The sequence below is a fragment of the Mesoplodon bidens genome, assembly GCF_964165515.1.
Source record: "Mesoplodon bidens genome assembly, chromosome: 11".
Taxonomy (NCBI): Eukaryota; Metazoa; Chordata; class Mammalia; order Artiodactyla; family Ziphiidae; genus Mesoplodon; species Mesoplodon bidens.
This window is the reverse complement of record NC_138167.1, coordinates 35,114,193-35,134,032: the sequence shown is the minus strand read 5'-3', so window position 1 is coordinate 35,134,032 and position 19,840 is coordinate 35,114,193. Positions and strand designations below refer to the sequence as shown.

The window sequence follows — 19,840 nt, the reverse complement described above, 5'->3', positions numbered from 1 at the left end:
TCTCCATTGTTTGACCTTGACATCCCCTTCACTGAACTTCCCTTACCTCGCAGATGAGATACAAGGTCCATCATGATCACCTAGAACATGCCTTCCCTTTAAGACCTCCATGCACTTGAACATCCTGAGCTCTTCACTTGGAAGGCATTTCCTCTCTTGCTGGTCTGATGAAAGCTTACTCATTCTGCAGGAATGAATTCGGACATCACATGCTCAGCTCCTGGCTCCCTTCCTCCTCCAGACAGGGAAAAGTGTGGCCTTCTTTGTGTTCTCTGCCAGTCCTAGACTTTCTAACCTCATTTGCCTGAGTGTGATGGATATCTGTTTCCTAGACTATGAGCTACCTGAGGGCAGGGACCATGTTTACTCCTCTTTGTATGCTCCTGTGACTCACTGAGTGTCTGTGTTTGTTGACTGACTGTGTGCTGAAGGCAGAGAACATGTTCTCCTGCATGGGAGAACAACTCCCCATCCACTAAGGTTCAGGGGAATGTAACCAAGTTCATCCCAGGTTGGCAAATGGAGAAAGCTGGCTAAAAAACTGCAGCAAAAGAAGCCCTGATCTGACAATACCTCTTCCAGAGATCCAGCTGAAGGATGAAAAGCATTTTCACTATACTCTCAATCCCCAAAGTTTTTTCCTCATGACACCCATCCTGTTCATTAGGGACATTTAAGTTAAGTGAGTTCAATCCAAAACAAAATGCTTTATTGAACATCATTCCTTTCCACTTCACCACAATGATTTAAAAGATTTCTATTGGTGCAAGCATTTAAAAGTCAGGAATAAAGATAGAGGATAACGGCAAATGGTTTGTTTACGTGCCTTTACACCACTGTGTAGGGAAGACAAAGCACAGTTTACATTTATACCATGTAAATCGCTCTAGAACCAGATGTGGCTTACAAGGTACCTTGTAACTCATCTCCTCTAAGCTATAAAGCCTTTTTTTTTTTCCTTGCAAGTTTGAGAAACTTACTGCTGTTTTCTATCAGCAGATACGACAGATGGCTGGCACATGCCTGCTTTGCTAAATGAAATGGGCCCTCTGCAGAATTACTCTTTGATTCCCTTGTGGCATGTCCACAACACCACAATGCAAAATACTACAGCATAGCAGAATCTAAACACTAAAGGTTTAAAGCTGTTTTTTTTTTTTTGTAGAAAATGGATTTATTCGAGTGGAATAAAATGCATCAAATATTAAAAAAAAGGGAGGTTTGTTAAAGCTGTGCTTTTGATATAAGTACCTTCTTTTAAAAAAATCATGCTCACAGTATGTAAACATATTCACATTCCCACTTTGAAACCATGGAACAGGGGTCAAAAAACGAAGCATTTCCTCCATTTCATGACATAAAACCACTGCAAAGGTATGATGGCAAACCCCAGGAGTACAAAGGTATGCAACTACTCGGCTGTAACTACCAACACAATCATAACTCCATTAGGAAAAAATGTGGACAATACACATTAAGGGATTTAAATAATAATAAGTGTTACCATAACTTCAGAGTTGGGAGGAGGTGTTTAAGGGCATTTGGCAGTTCTTTTGAAGAGGGAGAGGAAGTACTTGAATGAAAATTCACTCTCAATTGTTTTTCTTTGATTTTTGTCAAGGGGAGAAAGGAAGGAAAAAACCATTTCAATACAGGTCTCCTTAACTCAACCAGTCCAAGGGGAAATTTGAGACCTCAAACTTCAGCTAGTCTAAAGGGGCCAGTGTTACATCATATCAAACACAACGTTGCAAAAACAAGCTATCTGGAGCTTTAGGGGTATTTGAATAACGAAAACAGATTATCCAGTTGATCTTACACATACATGTCAGTAGAGTGATTCTATTTTTTAAAAAATTAGCAAAACTGTGAGTCAGTTGTTGGCAAAATGGCCTGTTTCTAATTTCTTTTTTCCAGTGGTACCTTCCTCATTTTAAAACTGAATTTGGATACAGATACACACATGTATACTGTGGACAATTGACTTCACTGGGTTAAACTGCAGAAACGTGCTCCTTTGTTCGATGTGTGATCATTGAAAATAGAAAATATTAGATACACTGAAGGTAAAGTGTAGAAAGTGAAATATTTTCCAACAGGTAAGGTTAATTTAAATGTGTTCATAAACTTTACTAGCTACCTATCAATTAAAGAAAACTTCTTGAATTATTGAAAAGTGCCAGAAATAACAAGAACCACCATTGTAAAGCAATTATACTCCAATACAGATGTAAAAAAATATATAATAGTAACAACAATAATAATACAAACTCAAGTATAAGGAAAGCCTGAGAACTTTGCCTGGATAGTTGTGTCTTTGTGAATAATTCCAGTCAGTAGCACCCAAATTCAGCTTTTTAAAAAATTTGAAGTGTAGTTTATTTACAGTATTGTGGGGAGACCTTCAGCATGGCGGAGGAGTAAGACGTGGAGGTCACCTTCCTCCCCACAGATACATCAGAAATTCATCTACACGTGGAACAACTCCTACAGAACACCTACTGAACGCTGACAGAAGACCTCAGACCTCCCAAAAGGCAAGAAACTCCCCATGTACCTGGGTAGAGCAAAAGAAAAAAGAAAAAACAGAGACAAAAGAATAGGGACGGGACCTGCACCAGTGGGAGGGAGCCGTGAATGAGGAAAGGTTTCCACACTAGGAAGCCCCTTCGTGGGCAGAGACTGTGGGTGGCGGAGGGGGGGAAGCTTCGGAGCCACGGAGGAGAGCACAGCAACAGGGGTGCGGAGTGCAAAGTGGAGAGATTCCGCACAGAGGATGGGTGCCGACCAGCACTCACCAGCCCGAGAGGCTTGTCTGCTCACGTGCCGGGGCGGGTGGGGGCTGGGAGCTGAGGCTCGGGCTTCGGAGGTCGGATCCCAGGGAGAGGACAGGGGTTGGCGGCGTGAACACAGCCTTAAGGGGGCTAGTGCACCACAGCTGGCCGGGAGGGAGTCCGGGAGCTGCCGAAGAGGCAAGAGACCATTGTTTCAGGGTGCACGAGGAGAGGGGATTCAGAGCACCGCCTAAACGAGCTCCAGAGACAGGCGCCAGCCACGGCTATCAGCACAGACCCCAGAGGCGGGTATAAGACGCTAAGGCTGCTGCTGCCGCCACCAAGAAGCCTGTGTGCAAGCACAGGTCACTGTCCACACCTCCCCTCCCGGGAGCCTGTGCAGCCCGCCACTGCCAGGGTCCCAGGATCCAGGGAGGGACAACTTCCCCAGGAGAACACACGGTGCGCCTAAGGCTGGTGCAACATCACGCTGGCCTCTGCCGCCGCAGGCTCGCCCGGCACTCCGTGCCCCTCCCTCCCCCCGGCCTGAGTGAGCCAGAGCCCCCGAATCAGCTTCTCCTTTAACCCCGTCGTGTCTGAGCGAAGAACAGACGCCCTCAGGTGACCTACACGCAGAGGCGGGGCCAGATCCAAAGCTGAACCCCAGGAGCTGTGCGAACAAAGAAGAGAAAGGGAAATTTCTCCCAGCAGCCTCAGGAGCAGCGGATTAAAGCTCCACAATCAACTTGATGTACCCTGCATCTGGAACACCTGAATAGACAACGAATCAGCCCAAAATTGAGGCAGTAGACTCTGGGAGCAACTGTAGACTTGGGATTTGCTTTCTGCATCTAATTTGTTTCTGGTGTTATGTTTATCTTAGCTTAGTATTTAGAGTTTATTATCATTGGTAGATTAGTTTATTGATTTGGTTGCTCTCCTTTTTTTTTTCTTTTTTTTACATATAGATACATATATTTTTTTCCTTTTCTCTTTTTGTGAGTGTCTATGTGTATGCTTCTGTGTGTGATTTTGTCTGTATAGCTTTGATTTTACCATTTGGCCTAGGGTTCTGTTGTTTTTCTTTTTTTTTTTTTAGTATAGTTTTCAGCACTTCTTATCATTGGTGGATTTTTTGTTCGTTTGATTGCTCTCTTCTTTCTTTCTTTTTTTATTACTTATTAATTATTTTTATTTTTAATAATTTTTAATTTTAATAACTTTATTTTATTTATTTTCTTTCTTTCTTTTTTTCTCCCTTTTCTTCTGAGCCATGTGGCTGACTGGGTCTTGGTGCTCTGGCTGGATGTCAGGCCTGTGCCCCTGAGGTGGGAGAGCCGAGTTCAGGACACTGGTCCACAAGAGACCTCCCAGCTCCACGTAATATCAAACAGCAAAAATCTCCCAGAGATCTCCATCTCAACACCAAGACCCAGCTCCAATCAACGACCAGCAAGCTACAGTGCTGGACAATCTATGCCAAACAACTAGCAAGACAGGAACAGAACCCTACCCATTAGCAGAGAGGCTGGCTAAAATCATAATAAGGTCACAGACACCCCAAAACACACCACCAGATGCGGTCCTGCCCACCAGAAAGACAAGATCCAGCCCCATCCACCAGAACACAGGCACCAGTCCCCTCCAGCAGGAAGCCTACACAACCCACTGAACCAACATAATCCACTGGGGGCAGACACCAAAAAAAACGGGAACTACGAACCTGCAGCCGGCGAAAAGGAGACCACAAACACAGTAAGTTAAGCAAAATGAGAAGACAGAGAAACACACAGCAGATGAAAGAACAAGGCAAAAACCCACCACACCTAACAAATGAAGAGGAAATAGGCAGTCTACCTGAAAAAGAATTCAGAGTAATGATAGTAAAGATGATCCAAAATCTTGGAAATAGAATGGAGAAAATACAAGAAACATGTAACAAGGACCTAGAAGAACTAAAGAGCAAACAATGATGAACAACACAATAAATGAAATTAAAAATTCTCTAGAAGGAATCAATAGCAGAATAACTGAGGCAGAAGAACAGATAAGTGACCTGGAAGATAAAATAGTGCAAATAACTACCACAGAGCAGAATAAAGAAAAAAGAATAAAAAGAATCGAGGACAGTCTCAGAGACCTCTGGGACAACATTAAATGCACCAACATTCGAACTGTAGGGATCCCAGAAGAAGAAGAGAAAAAGAAAGGGACTGAGGAAATATTTGAAGAGCTTATAGTTGAAATCTTTCCTAATATGGGAAAGGAAATAGTTAATCAAGTCCAGGAAGCACAGAGAGTCCCATACAGGATAAATCCAAGGAGAACCTGGCCAAGACACATGTTAATCAAACTATCAAAAATTAAACACAAATTAAAAATATTAAAAGCAGCAAGGGATAAACAACAAATAACATACAAGGGAATCCCCATAAGGTTACCAGCTGATCTTTTGGCAGAAACTCTGCAAGCCAGAAGGGAGTGGCAGAACATATTTAAAGTGATGAAAGGGAAAAACCTACAACCAAGATTACTCTACCCAGCAAGGATCTCATTCAGAACTGACGGAGAAATTAAACCTCTACAGACAAGCAAAAGCTGAGAGAGTTCAGCACCACTAAACCAGCTTTACAACAAATGCTAAAGGATCTTCTCTAGGCAAGAAACACAAGAGAAGGAAAAGACCTACAATAACGAACCCAAAACAATTAAGAAAATGGGAATAGGAATATATATATCGATAATTACCTTAAATGTAAATGGATTAAATGCTCCACCAAAAGACATAGACTGCCTGAATGGATACAAAAACAAGGCCCGTATACATGATGTCTGCAAGAGACCCACTTCAGACCTAGGGACACATACAGACTGAAAGTGAGGGGATGGAAAAAGATATTCCATGCAAATGGAAATCAAAAAAATGCTGGAATAGCAATTCCCATATCAGACAAAAGAGACTTTAAAATAAAGACTATTACAAGAGACAAAGAAGGACACTACATAATGATCAAGGGATCAATCCAAGAAGATATAACAACTGTAAATATTTACGCACCCAACATAGGAGCACCGCAATACATAAGGCAAATGCTAACAGCCATAAAAGGGGTAATCGACAGTAACACGATCATAGTAGGGGACTTTAACACCCCACTTTCACCAATGGACAGATCATCCAAATTGAAAATAAATAAGGAAACACAAGCTTTAAATAATACATTAAACAAGATGGACTTAATTGATATTTATAGGACATTCCATCCAAAAACACCATAATACACTTTCTTCTCAAGCGCTCATGCAACATTCTCCAAGATAGATCATATCTTGGGTCACAAATCAAGCCTTGGTATATTTAAGAAAATTGAAATTGTATCAAATATCTTTTCTGACCATAACACCCTGAGACTAGACATCAATTACAGGAAAAAATCTGTAAAAAATTCAAACACATGGAGGCTAAACAATACACTACTAAATAACCAAGAGATCACTGAGGAAATCAAAAAAATACCTAGAAACAAATGACAATGAAAACACGATGACCCAAAACCTATGGGAACCAGCAAAAGCAGTTGTAAGAGGGAAGTTTATAGCAATACAGTCCTACCTCAAGAAATAAGAAACATCTCAAATAAACAACCTAACGTTACACCTAAAGCAATTAGAGAAAGAAGAAGAACAACAAAAAACCCCCCCAAAGTTAGCAGAAGGAAAGAAATCATAAAGATCAAATCAGAAATAAGTGAAAAAGAAATGAAGGAAACGATAGCAAAGATCAATAACACTAAAAGCTGGTTCTTTGAGAAGATAAACAAAATTGATAAACCATTAGCCACACTCACCAAGAAAAAAAGGGAGAAGACTCAAATCAATAGAACTAGAAATGAAAAAGAAGAAGTAACAACTGACACTGCAGAAATACAAAGGGTCATGAGAGATTACTACAAGCAACTCTATGCCAATAAAATGGACAACCTGGAAGAAATGAACAAATTCTTAGAAAAGCACAACCTTCCGAGACTGACCCAGGAAGAAATAGAAAATATAAACAGACCAGTCACAAGCACTGAAATTGAGACTGATTAAAAATCTTCCAACAAACAAAAGCCCAGGACCAGATAGCTTCACAGGCAAATTCTATCAAACATTTAGAGAAGAGCTAACACCTGTCCTTCTCAAACTCTTCCAAAATAGAGCAGAGGGAGGAACACTCCCAAACTCATTCTATGAGGCCACCATCATCCTGATACCAAAACCAAACAAAGATGTCACAAAGAAAGAACACTACAGGGCAATATCACTGATGAACAGAGATGCAAAAATTCTCAACAAAACACTCACAACCAGAATCCAACAGCACATTACAAGGATCATAAACCATGATCAAGTGGGGTTTATCCCATGAATGCAAGGATTCTTCGGTATACACAAATCAATCAGTGTGACACACCATATTAACAAACTGAGGAATAAAACCCATATGATCATCTCAATAGATGCAGAAAAAGCTTTCAACAAAATTTAATACCCATTTATGATAAAAATGCTCCAGAAAGTAGGCATAGAGGGAACTTACCTCAACATAATAAAGGCCATATATGACAAACCCACAGCCAACATTGTTCTTAATGGTGAAAAAAATGAAACCATTTCCACTAAGATCAGGAAAAAGACAAGGTTGCCCATTCTCACCACTACTATTCAACAAAGTTTTGGAAGTTTTAGTCACAGCAATGAGAGAAGAAAAAGAAATAAAAGGAATCCAAATCAGAAAAGAAGAAGTAAACCTTTCACTGTTTGCAGATGACATGATACTATACATAGAGAATCCTAAAGATGCTACCAGAAAATTACTAGAGCTAATCAGTGAATATGGTAAAGCAGCAGGATACAAAATTAATGCACAGAAATCTCTTGCATCCCTATACACTAATGATGAAAAAGCTAAAACAGAAATTAAGGAAACACTCCCATTTACCACTGCAACAAAAAGAATAAAGTACCTAGGAATAAACCTACTTAGGGGGACAAAAGACCTGTATGTAGAAAACTATTAAGACACTGATGAAAGAAATTAAAGATGATACAAACAATGGACAGATATACCATGTTCTTGGATCAGAAGAATCAACACTGTGAAAATGACTATACTACCCAAAGCAATCTACAGATTCAATGCAATCCCTATCAAACTAGCAATGGCATTTTTCACAGAACTAGAACAAAAAATTGCACAATTTGTATGTAAACACAAAAGACCCTGAATAGCAAAGCAACCTTGAGAAAGAAAAACAGAGCTGGAGGAATCAGGATCCCAGACTTCATAGTATACTACAAATCTACAGTAATCAAGACAGTATGGTACTGGCACAAAAACAGAAATATAGGTCAACGGAACAGGATAGAAGGCCAGAGATAAACCCATGCACATATGGTCACCTTATCTTTGATAAAGGAGGCAAGAATATACAATGGAAAAGACAGCCTCTTCAATAAGTGGTGCTGGGAAAACGGGACAGCTGCATGTAAAAAAATGGAATTAGAACACTCCCTAACACCATACACGAAAATAAACTCAAAATGCATTAAAGACCTAAATATAAGGCCAGACACTTCAAAACTCTTAGAGGAAAACATAGGCAGAACTCTATGACATAAACCACAGCAAGATCCTTTTTGATCCACCTCCTAGAGTAATGGAAATAAAAACAAAAATAAACAAATGGGACCTAATGTAACTTAAAACCTTTTGCACAGCAAAGGAAACCATAAACGAGACGAAAAGACAACCTTCAGAATGGGAGAAAATATTTGCAAATGAAGCAACTGACAGAGGATTAATCTCCAAAATTTATAAGCAGCTCATGCAGCTCAATATCAAAAAAACCAACAACCCAATCCAAAAATGGGCAGAAGACCTAAATAGACATTTCTGCAAAGAAGATATACAGATTGCCAACAAACACATGAAAGGACGCTCAACATCACTAATCATTAGAGAAATGCCAATCAAAACTACAATGAGGTATCACCTCACACCGGTCAGAATGGCCATCATCAAAAAATCTACAAACAATAAATGCTGGATTGGGTGTGGAGAAAAGGGAACCCTCTTGCCCTGTTGGTGGGAATGTCAATTGATACAGCCAGTATGGAGAACAGTATGGAGATTCCTTAAAAACTAAAAATAGAACTACCATACGACCCAGCAATCCCACTACTGGGCCTTTACCCTGAGAAAACCATAATTCCAAAAGAGTCATGTACCACAATGTTCATTGCAGCTCTGTTTACAATAGCCAGGACCTGGAAGCAACCTAACTGTCCATCAACAGAGGAATGGATAAAGAAGATGTGGCACATATATACAATGCACTATTACTCAGCTATAAAAAGAAACGAAACTGAGTTATTTGTAGTGAGGTGGATGGACCTAGGGTCTGTCATGCATAGTGAGGTAAGTCTGAAAGAGAAAAACAAATACCATATGCTAACACATATATATGGAATCTTAAAAAAAATGGTTCTTAGGAAACTGGGGCAGGACAGGAATAAAGATGCAGACATAGGGAATGGACTTGAGGACACAGGGAGGGGGAAGCATAAGCTGGGATGAAGTGAGACAGTTGCATGGACATATATACACTACCAAATGTAAAATAGATAGCTAGTGGGAAGCAGCCACATAGCACAGGGAGATCAGCTCAGTGCTTTGTGACCACCTAGAGGGGTGGGATAGGGAGGGTGGGAGGGAGACACAAGAGGGAGGAGGTATGGGGATGTATGTATATGTATAGCTGATTCACTTTGTTATAAAGCAGAAATTAACACACCATTGTAAAGCAATTATACTCCAAGAAAGCTGTTTAAAAAAATAAAATACTGTAGTGCACACTTAAAAAAAAACAATATAGTGTTAGTTTTAGGTGTACAGCAAAGTGGTTCAGATATATAGATTCTTTTTCAGATTCTTTTCCATTATAGGTTATTACAAGATATTGAATATAGTTCCCTGTGCTATACAGTAGGTCCTTGTTGTTTGTCTCAAATTTAGGGGAAAACTAGAATAAGGAATGCCTCATTGAAAAATATCAACTATTATAAGTTATGTACAGTAATAAAGAATATTTTCACTTTAATTACCAAAAATCCTTTAAGCCTCAGCCTCTGTAAGTAGAAATTCTTCTCTAATCTAAAAGGCTTGAGATGCGCCACACCTAGAGAAGCCCGCATGCCACAACAAAGAATCCACACGCCACATTGAAGACCCAGTGCAGCCAAAAAAAAAAAAAAAAAAAAAAGCCTTGAGAAGGCGCATGTCAGAAAATGAATATTTTTAAATTGCAGATAAAGTGAAGACAGGGTTTTCCATGGAAAATGAGGATTATAGGGAGAGGAAGAGGCCAAGGAATCAGATTTCAGGCAGGAAAGCTTTGCCAAGCAAATTTTGGGAGATAAAGAGGAGACAGGGTTTTCCATGGAAAATGAGGATTACAGCAAGAGGAAGAGGCCAGGGCATCAGATTTCAGGCAGGAAAGCTTTGCAAAGCAGATTTTTGAAGATCTCATAAGAAACTGGTAAGTAAGAATAAGGTAAACATTAGCAAATTTGGGCTACATAGGTTACAATCGGCCATGAAATCAAATTCTTTTACCATTTTGGAGTGATATGTAGTGGATAAATGATACTGGATAATAAATGAAATAAACTATTTACAATACAGAACATCATACAATTTTAAACTCTAAAGTACAACTTTTTACACATGTTTAATGTAAAATAATTTTTAAAATTACAAACCAATACACATTCACTGTGGAAAAACCAAAACATAATACATGTAGATATAACTAATGTGAACACCTTGGAGGATTAGACCTTTATCAGACGTGTTTTCCTATGTCTCCCCACATATTTTGTAATGGAACCAAACAGAATATACTGTTATAGACGACTGACTTAATTTGTCATGAACATCCTTCCATAGCATTGAGTAGATGTCTAGAATATTCTTATTAATGCTTCTTGCCACTATCACGGACCTCTAGATTCTGCCGTTTTTAACTTTTATAAATAGCATGACCAGGAACAGGCTTGCACCAAAAACTTTATTCATATCCATGATTATTTCCTTAAGAGGAATCTCTGGAAGTAAAATTTCCTAGTCAAAGGATCTATGTCAAGCCTTTTGCCATCAAAGTCAAATTGCCCTGCAGAAAGGCTAACATACACATCAGCTACAAATAAGTACGCATAATTCTCCACATACTAAAAACATTTTTAAAAAACTTGACCAATGTGATGTGAGGAAATGATTCTCACTGTACTTTTTATTTGCATTTGTTTGAAGTAGAACATGAAAGTTATTTTAAATGGCTCCAAGAACCCGTTGGGTTACTGGACAATACTTTATTGGAAGTAGGTAACACCTACTGCCTCTGCTAGATCTTAATCCTAAAGTTATTTTAACTTTCCCCACGTTTCCAAAACACTTAAATATTAAGTTTAAAATTTCATTAATCAGCTATGTATTTTGCTTGTGTTGAAATCCCTAAATGTTTGATATTCTTTTGAATGAAATAACTAGATAATGGAATGAACTTTTCATTTTCCATGTAGATATTTTGATGTGGTTTGGCTTTAACCAAAAATGCCTTTCAAAATACTTAATTGACATTGAAGTCATTTTTCCCATATTCAAAATTTCCATGCATTTCAAAAATTATGGTGCTGTAATTATAGAACTTTATTGGCATTATTCAAATTTAAATAATATTTTAAAACATCTTCCTGTTTGGCAGTGTGTAGATCCTTTCCCCCTTCCCAGTACGCCACAGTGCTCCAAAAAAAACATACCAGATTTCACACAGTTCCCTGTGGTAACCTATCTGGAGCAGACTGGACATAGAGAGTAAGATAACTGAGGTGCTAATATTGGCCTGCATAATCCACATGGGTAATCAACACCTAAACAAGACAGGGAAAGATTCTAGAAGCTTCACCTCCATGCCAGTTCTACCATCTTCTCTAATCCCCTACAAGAAATAGTCCTGAGATTGTTTGATATGCAATCCATTTTGTACTCAACAATATGCCAACATTTGCAAAGGGGAGACAGCATGGAACTTAAGCCTTTGCTTCAAATTCCATTCTTCAGAAGACAAACTCAGAGGAAAAATAAATAAATTGATCAATCAATCAATCAATCAGAGCTATTGACATTTTCTATTTCAAGTGCAGTTACTGAACCCTTTCAGCTAGGGAGGGGTACAAGTCAAACTACCTTCTAATGGTTCTTACAAATCCATTTTCTTTAGAAGTGAAGAAAATGTTCTTTTTAAAAATATTGATCCCAGCTGTCAAGTGGTCAAACACAATAGATTCAGGTGAAAAAGAAAAGGAGATAATAAAAGGTCATTCTCTGATTTATTACTGATTTCATAATATTTCAAAATTAGTTGTCCATAAAGTATCTATGAAGAGGAAACTGTAGGAAAAAAAAAAAAAGGAGGAACACTCTCCCTATAGAGCAATAGGAGCCTCAATGAACTTATCTGCAGAATGGGGGTGTTAGAATAGATGAGGGGGCTTCCCTGGTGGCGCAGTGGTTGACAGTCTGCCTGCCAATGCAGGGGACACGGGTTCGGGCCCTGGTCTGGGAAGATCCCACATGCCACGGAGCAACTAGGCCCGTGTGCCACAACTACTGAGCCTGCGCGTCTGGAGCCTGTGCTCTGCAACAAGAGAGGCCGTGACAGTGAGAGGCCCGCGCACCGCGATGAAGAGTGGCCCCCACTTGCCACAACTAGAGAAAGCCCTCACACAGAAACGAAGACCCAACACAGCCTTAAATAAATAAATAAATAAATAAATTAAATTAAATTAAAAAATGTATTTAAAGAATAGATGACCTTCCTCTTAAGAACTTTGGTGGATCCAAAACATCTATTCCTTTATGACAATGGAAGCATTGAAGGGTCTAGATTTGATCTGTTTTAGAAAGGAAAAATGAGAGAACAGACGTGAAGGAAAAAAGGCAGCTAAAATGGTCACGCCCATACTACAACAGGTAATTAGAGGGAACGCTAGTGGTGTCTCAATTCAAAATAGCTACTTTTTATAAAGTGTTTTCTGGATCACATTCTTTATGAAGATATCCATTTAAACAGTTTTAGAATAAAAAGACCTGAAAATGTGACTTTAATTATAATTACAATGATTTTCATAAGTAGACACATTTTACCAACTAACAAGCAAAAGAATTTATTACTTACCATTTGTCCTCTAGAGTAGATTCTCCAACTGCACAAAAGAAACTAAACTCACATAATGTTTATTCTCCCTTTCTTTCCCAAATTAGGTCATTTATGGAATACTGAACCTCTACAAAAGGTTACATACAAAAGATGCTAATGTGCTAAGAAATAAAAGGAACACTTCATAAAAATATAGTGTAGTTTTCTTTTTCCATATGAAAGTATTTTAAAAAACAGTAGCTTGAAATATGTTACATTCTTATATGACACTTTTTGAGTCTGTGAATTCTTGCCAGAAATATATAGTGTTCACATCATTCCAGTGAATAACACTCAACATACCAACTTTTTTCAAAGGCTCAATGTCAAAAATACTTATCGACTTTAAAATTTGTTGTAAAGTGTAAACAATGTCACAGGTGGTTGGTATATACTACAGAAAAAAGTCTTAAATATTATGTTAAATTTCAATGTCAGTGAACACAGAAAAAAAAGTAATGTTGGTATTTGAGGTCATTATATTTCCAGCAGCCTGAGACATTGAGACTTATCAAAAATAGTGATCTTAGGCACTTTGCCTACCCCTTTCTTTTGGGAATCTTTAATTTATGTGACATGTTTAAATAAATGGGAGTTAACTCTTCATATGCTTTGGAGATCAGATGAGAAATCACTCTTAAAAACTGTAAAACATGTAGCTGACTACACACTATATAGTATTATTTCCACCTGCCATCAGGTGCTGTAAATATTAAAGGGTAATTTTCTTCAACCTTTCTGGTTAACATAACTCACCTGCCCTTCAGCTTGCCAAGTGAAATTCATGGAATGGATATTGACAGGAATGGCTGGCATTCTCTGTTGTGCTCTTCTGAAATCATGTGTAAAAGGGGCCATTTTCCCCTCTGAAACAATCAAGATATCTTCTTCAAATCCTGGTTTAAAAAAAAAACAAATAAAACTATCAAACTAGCTGGACTTAAAAGCATCTAAATAAGAACTTGCACGCAAAAAGAACACCAAAGAATCAGTAATGGGTCATTTCTTTTCACAAGGCACCTGCCTCCGTACCAACTGATAGTCCTGTGGGTGATAAGAATGATGCCAAAGACGCATGCTTTCAGGGAAAAGGAGTGGACGTGGAGTTAACTGGTGCTAGCAAATGCTGGGTCCACCTAAAAACGTAGGATTGTAGAAACTAGCAACAGCATGATCAGAACACTAGATCAGCTTAGGTTTCTTGAGAGAGAAGTTTATACGCTTTTAGATGGAAAATAGCTAATTAAACCGGGGAGCCCAATCTTCCTTGGAAATTAAGCTTTGAAAACATACTAAATGTATGCATCTCTCCTCCTTTAATGGAAAAGCTGGACAGAGAGTGAAGACCCAGGCAGGGGAAGAAGCAGAAGCTCCCGTGTTAGGCGCGAAACCTTACCTATGAGCACTCTCGCCTGGTGAGCATCGATCCACAGGTACAGGCTTTCCTCCGGCGGCTGCCCGACCTCCGCCCGCAGCACCAGCAGGCACGGGAGGATGCTCCAGAATCGGAGCGCGGCGGCAGGGAAGACGTTTCTCGGGGCCATACTACTCCGGACCTCCTGGCTGGTGGCTCTCGCAGCTGAAACTCCTGCCGCCACCTACCCCACCTGCAGCCGTTAAGCTGTCTCTCAACCGGAGCCGTTCCCGCGTAGTCAGCTGGGCGTGTAGCCTCCCGGCTCAGATGCGAGTGAGCCCGGGTGACCGCGAGGAGGAGGGAGTGGAAGAACCGGCGAGAGCGGGGCAAGGGGTGGGTGGGGAGCAGGAGGAAGAGGGGAGAGCAGAGACGCAAGACTGGCAAAGCAGGAGATGCCAGCCCGCCGAGCGAGGCCAACAGTCAGAGGGTTAAATACAGCAGGAGAGGAAGAGCGGGAAGGGCCGGCGCAAGTGCGGTGCGAACGAGGAGGCACTCGGCCCAGTCGGACGCCACTGGGCGGCGCTGGGGAGACGCGCGGGGGTGGGGCGGCACGGGACCCCGGAGGCCGCGTCCACGCCGCTGTGCGCCGCGTGGGCGCACGCACGAAAGGCGCACGTGGTGGAGGGAGATGCGGAGAAGGGCGCTCAAAGGCGCCTCTGGGACAGACGAGGCATGAATGGAGGGAAGTGGGGTGAACTGACTTCACAGGGCTTGACTGAGCGCAGGTGATGATGATAACTCCCATTTGTACTCCGGGGCTAAATGAAGGCGCATATTCCGCCACTTCTCCTTTTCCGCTACGGCCATTCCTCCCTCTGCAAACCCTATCCTCACGCATCCGCGCTAGGCTGACACGGCGCATTCCCATCCATTTAAAACCCGAGACTCGACCGTCCAGGGGTGCCCTGATGGCTGGCGCTCAGGTTGGCGGGGGCGTGGGGTTTCATTCCTCACTTGCCTGACACCATGGAGGATGCTTTTTAACAGCTGTGGAGGCTCTTCTCCCTGCTCACCAGAAGCACTTGGAAGAGTTCCCTGAGCTCTGGATGCCAGGCTTACCTGACCTGCTGGGGTAGGGCTCCCAGAAGTTGTGAATATCTTCATAGTTGCCGGTATTTTAAGAAATTTGGAGGCGTGCCGCGCTGGTACTGAAATCGCAGGCGCTTTAGAGCAACACCAAGGATCTGGCCTTGCCTGTGGGAAGAGTAGTTGGCTGGCAGTGGGCTCCAGCCCAGCCACACTGACTCGACCCCAGCAGAGAGGATTTGTTTTGCCCCCTGCCTAATCCCTTGGATGAGCAATGAAAACGGAAGCAAAGGGTTTTTTTTTTTAATTTTTTAAACTTAGATTTAAGACTCAGAAAAGAGTTGTTTACTTCTGTATTTTTTGGCATCCGAATGCTGTACAAATGTCCCAAGGATTGAGCAACTGGGGCTGGGCGTGTTGTTTCACTCAGTCCCTTGCAGAAGTGGATACCTCAAGAGGGGAGAGCAAACCGGCAACAACGGAAGAGAAGCGGAACACATGCATGAATTCAACTAAGCGTTGGGTCATGAGAAGTTACTGAAAAGAACAGAATATGTGTATTTCCAATTATGAAATATTTTCAACCGTGCAACTGTTGATCTTTGAAAAGAACTAGACGAAATCTACAATGGATTTGAACTTTGTGTTTTAACTGTAAAAGTACTTTAAAGTGCTTACTTAAACCTCACAAGTCTTTTAAATAGGTACTATTATTATTCCCATTTTACTGATGGGGAAACAAGGCTCAAAAAGATCCAGTAAGTTAGTTGACTGTGGTTACCCAGTGGTAACTATGGTTACTTACCGGGTCAGAGGCAGAGTCAGGGTTCAAATTTCCAGGCACTCTGGTTTCAAAGCCTATTCTCTTAACCACTATACCTCCACTGATAAGTAAATCATAATTAAGTCTGTTTGCATCCAAAGCTTCACAGCCATTCTTCTTTACAATAACATTTACCTCTTTTCAAAGATTTCATGAGTTTTTATTTCAGTGAATATTCATTTATGTAATGTATTCATATACATTCTGCAACCCTTAAAGCACTTTAGCATTGTAATGCCAGTTGTCCCCCAGTTAAAGATAATATTTTTGCAACACAATGGACATTCTCCTTTACTCCAGAAAGTTGTCGTTTTAATTGAAAATATATTTTTCCCTCAGTAGTGTTCAAACCCCTACGGCTCTTGATGCAAGGACGCCCTCTACAGGTTGTTCTAATCAAATACTAACTGAGAAATAGCCTTCATAAAATTTACTTTTTATGTAGAGAAAAAGAGGGACTAAATTCTCTCCTAATTCACCTTCCTCTGAGTGAGGTCCTTCTGCAACGGCTGAATTTGGTGTTGGTGATACTGGTAGTATATCGTGCTGTAAGGAATTTTTCTTTCCAGAACAACGGGTCTCTGTTCGCTTCTCCCCAGCAGTGGACACTTAGAAAAATTACATTTTATGATAGAGAAAAGTGTTATTTAAAAATATTGGATTTGGGCTCTTTTGGTTTTTAAAGGGAAGGAAGGAACCAGTCATCTATTTTCAAGAGTAATATGGTGTATCTTTGGGGGGAAGGTCCATCTAAGAGTTGAATCAGGCTGGACTACCCCTTCTGTTGTTAAAGAGCAAAGAGGCTTTTTCATTCAGAAAAAAAGTCATGTTTTAAAATTTCTCTGCTGAAATAAAAATGCAACAATATTTATTTGCACATGATAAAATGTTGGAAATAATATGCTAGGAGGTGTTGCGAGTTAACTTCATTTAGTTTGAAAATCCTACCATTTATTTTTCCAGTCCATTATCCTTCCTTTCCTTGTGTAATTCATTCTTGTGAATTACATTTGCAGGCAACTTCATGTATTTGTTCATTAACTCATTCACTCATTCAACAAATATTAAACACCCATTTTGTGCAAGACACTGTCCTAGAAACAACAGGAAAGACAAAGCCGGTGAAAAATATCACAAAACTACATGAGAAACAAAACACGATCCCAGCCCTTAAAGACCACTGGAGCTATTAAAATGAATAAGATAAGTACCCAAGTAACCATAATTCAAGGCAGAATACAATGATTGTTGACAAGACAAAAGGACTGGAAATTCAAAGGAGAAATCTCATATCTGGAATTCTGAAAGTTTTATAGTTCATTCATTCATTCATTAAAAAAAACATTGACTGTGTGTCTGATGTATGCACTGTACAGGTACAGGGGATAGGAAGGCAAGTAAAAAGACAGCCCCTGCTCTTGAACTCTCAGTCTAACAGGGAAGATTGTTAAGAATGAACAATAAAGAAGAATGAATGCCAGGATGGGGATGTGCGCAGGGTATTTTGGGACTGAGAGAAAAGTCCCCTAATCAGACTGGGTTCTGGTAAGACTTCCTAGGGGCCAGGGTAATTGAGCAAGCAGATCTGAAGGTTAAAGGGGAATTGAACATGCAAGGGAGAGAGACAAGGGATGTCCTGCAATAGTGAGAACAGAAATGAGAGAAGGAATGGTACCATCCAGGACCTGAATGTACTGATCTGCAGTGTGATGAGCCTGGAGTGGGGGAGAGAGGGATGGATGAAGCCAAAAAGGGAAGTAGGAGTTGCTTATGGAAATTGTGCTGAGAAGAATTCTCAATAATTTATGGAGAGACACTGTCCTCAAGGAGGTGGAGCATAACTCCCCACTCTTAAGTGTAGGCTATGCATAGTGACTACTTCCTTTCATAGAGTTCCATATGGAAAGAGGTAAAAAGAGTAACTTTACAGCAGAGAGGCCTAACAGACATGGGTGATCTTGTCCAGGTGATCAAGGTCAACATCAACAGTGATAAGTCATGTTGATAGTATGTACCCTGGATATGATGTGATGAGAATGGTAACTTCACCTCTGTGGTCTCCTCTTAAAAACCCATAACTTCTGTCTAATCATGAGAAGAATATCAGAAAAACCCAATTGAAGGACATTCTTCAAAATACCTAACCAGTAATCCTTAAAACTGTCAAGGTCATCACAAACAAGGAAAGTCTGAGAAATGGTCACAGCCAGGAGGAGCCCAAGGACACACGACAAGTAAATGTAAAGAGGTATCCTGGGTGGGATTCTGGAACAGAAAAAGGACATCAGATAAAAACTAAGGAAATCTGAATAAACTATTAATAATAATGTATCAATATTGGCTCATTAGTTGTGACAAATATACCATATTAATGTAAAATGTTAATTGAAGGAAAACTGGGTGCGGGATTTATGGAACTCTCTGTGCTATCGTTGCCATTTTTCTGTAAATGTAAAACTGTTCTAAAAAATAAAGTTTATTTAAAAAAATTAAAAAGTAAAGTTTATTTTAAAAATAAATGGTAGACCTAGGTACATTCAAAAATACTAAAATACTACGAAAAGATGCTCAACATCACTCATTATTAGAGAAATGCAAATCAAAACTACAATGACCTCACACTGGTCAGAATGTCTATCATCAAAAAATCTACAAACAATAAATGCTGGAGAGGGCATGGAGAAAAGAGAACCCTTTCATGCTGCTAGTGGGAATGTAAATTGGTACAGCCACTATGGAGAACAGTATGGAGGTTCCTTGCAAAACTAAATATAGAATTACCATGTGATCCAGCCATCCTTCTCCTGGGCATATATCTGGAAAAAAACATATTTCAAAAAGATACATGCACCCCAATGTTCATTGCAGCATTATTTACAATAGCCAAGACATGGAAGCAACCTAAATGTCCACTGACAGAGGAGTGGATAAAGAAGATGTGGCATAAATATACAATGGAATATTACTTAGCCATAAAAAAGAATGAAATAATGCCATTTGCAGCAACATGGATGGACCTAGAGATTGTCATACTGAGTGAAGTAAGTCACACAGAGAAAGACAAATATCATATGATATCGCTTATATGTGGAATCTAAAAACAATGGCACAAATGAACTTATTTACAAAACAGAAATAGAGTCACAGATGTAGAAAACAAACTTATGGTTCCCAGGGGGCAAAGGGGGATAAATTGGGAGATTGGGATTGACATATATACACTACTATACAGAAAATAGATAACTAATAAGGACCCACTGTATAGCACAGGGGACTCTACTCAATACTCTGTAATGACCTATATGGGAAAAGAATCTTAAAAAAAAAGGTGGATATATGTACATGTATAACTGATTCACTTTTCTGTACACCTGAAACTAACATAACATTGTAAATATCAACCATATTCCAATAACAAAAATACTAAAGTGCTGACATTTGAAAATCAAAGGATTTCTCATAAAAATTTGGATTTTCAGGTTCTCGAGGATTTTTTTTTTTT

The 19,840-nt window shown here is 39.9% G+C and overlaps 1 protein-coding gene across 1 annotated transcript in view; it reads right to left on the bottom strand.

Moving 5' to 3' along the window:
- Window positions 1–14,992, bottom strand: part of WIF1 (WNT inhibitory factor 1) — an 89,113-nt gene extending 74,121 nt beyond the window's left edge. The window contains exons 1-2 of the mRNA XM_081249227.1: window positions 14,472–14,992; window positions 13,832–13,971 (exon numbers count right to left, since the gene is read on the bottom strand). Coding sequence (XP_081105353.1) covers window positions 13,832–13,971; window positions 14,472–14,619 — 288 coding nt within the window. The 5' untranslated portion in view covers window positions 14,620–14,992. The remainder of the gene's footprint in view (window positions 1–13,831; window positions 13,972–14,471) is intronic.
- Between the last annotated feature and the right edge of the window lie 4,848 nt (window positions 14,993–19,840).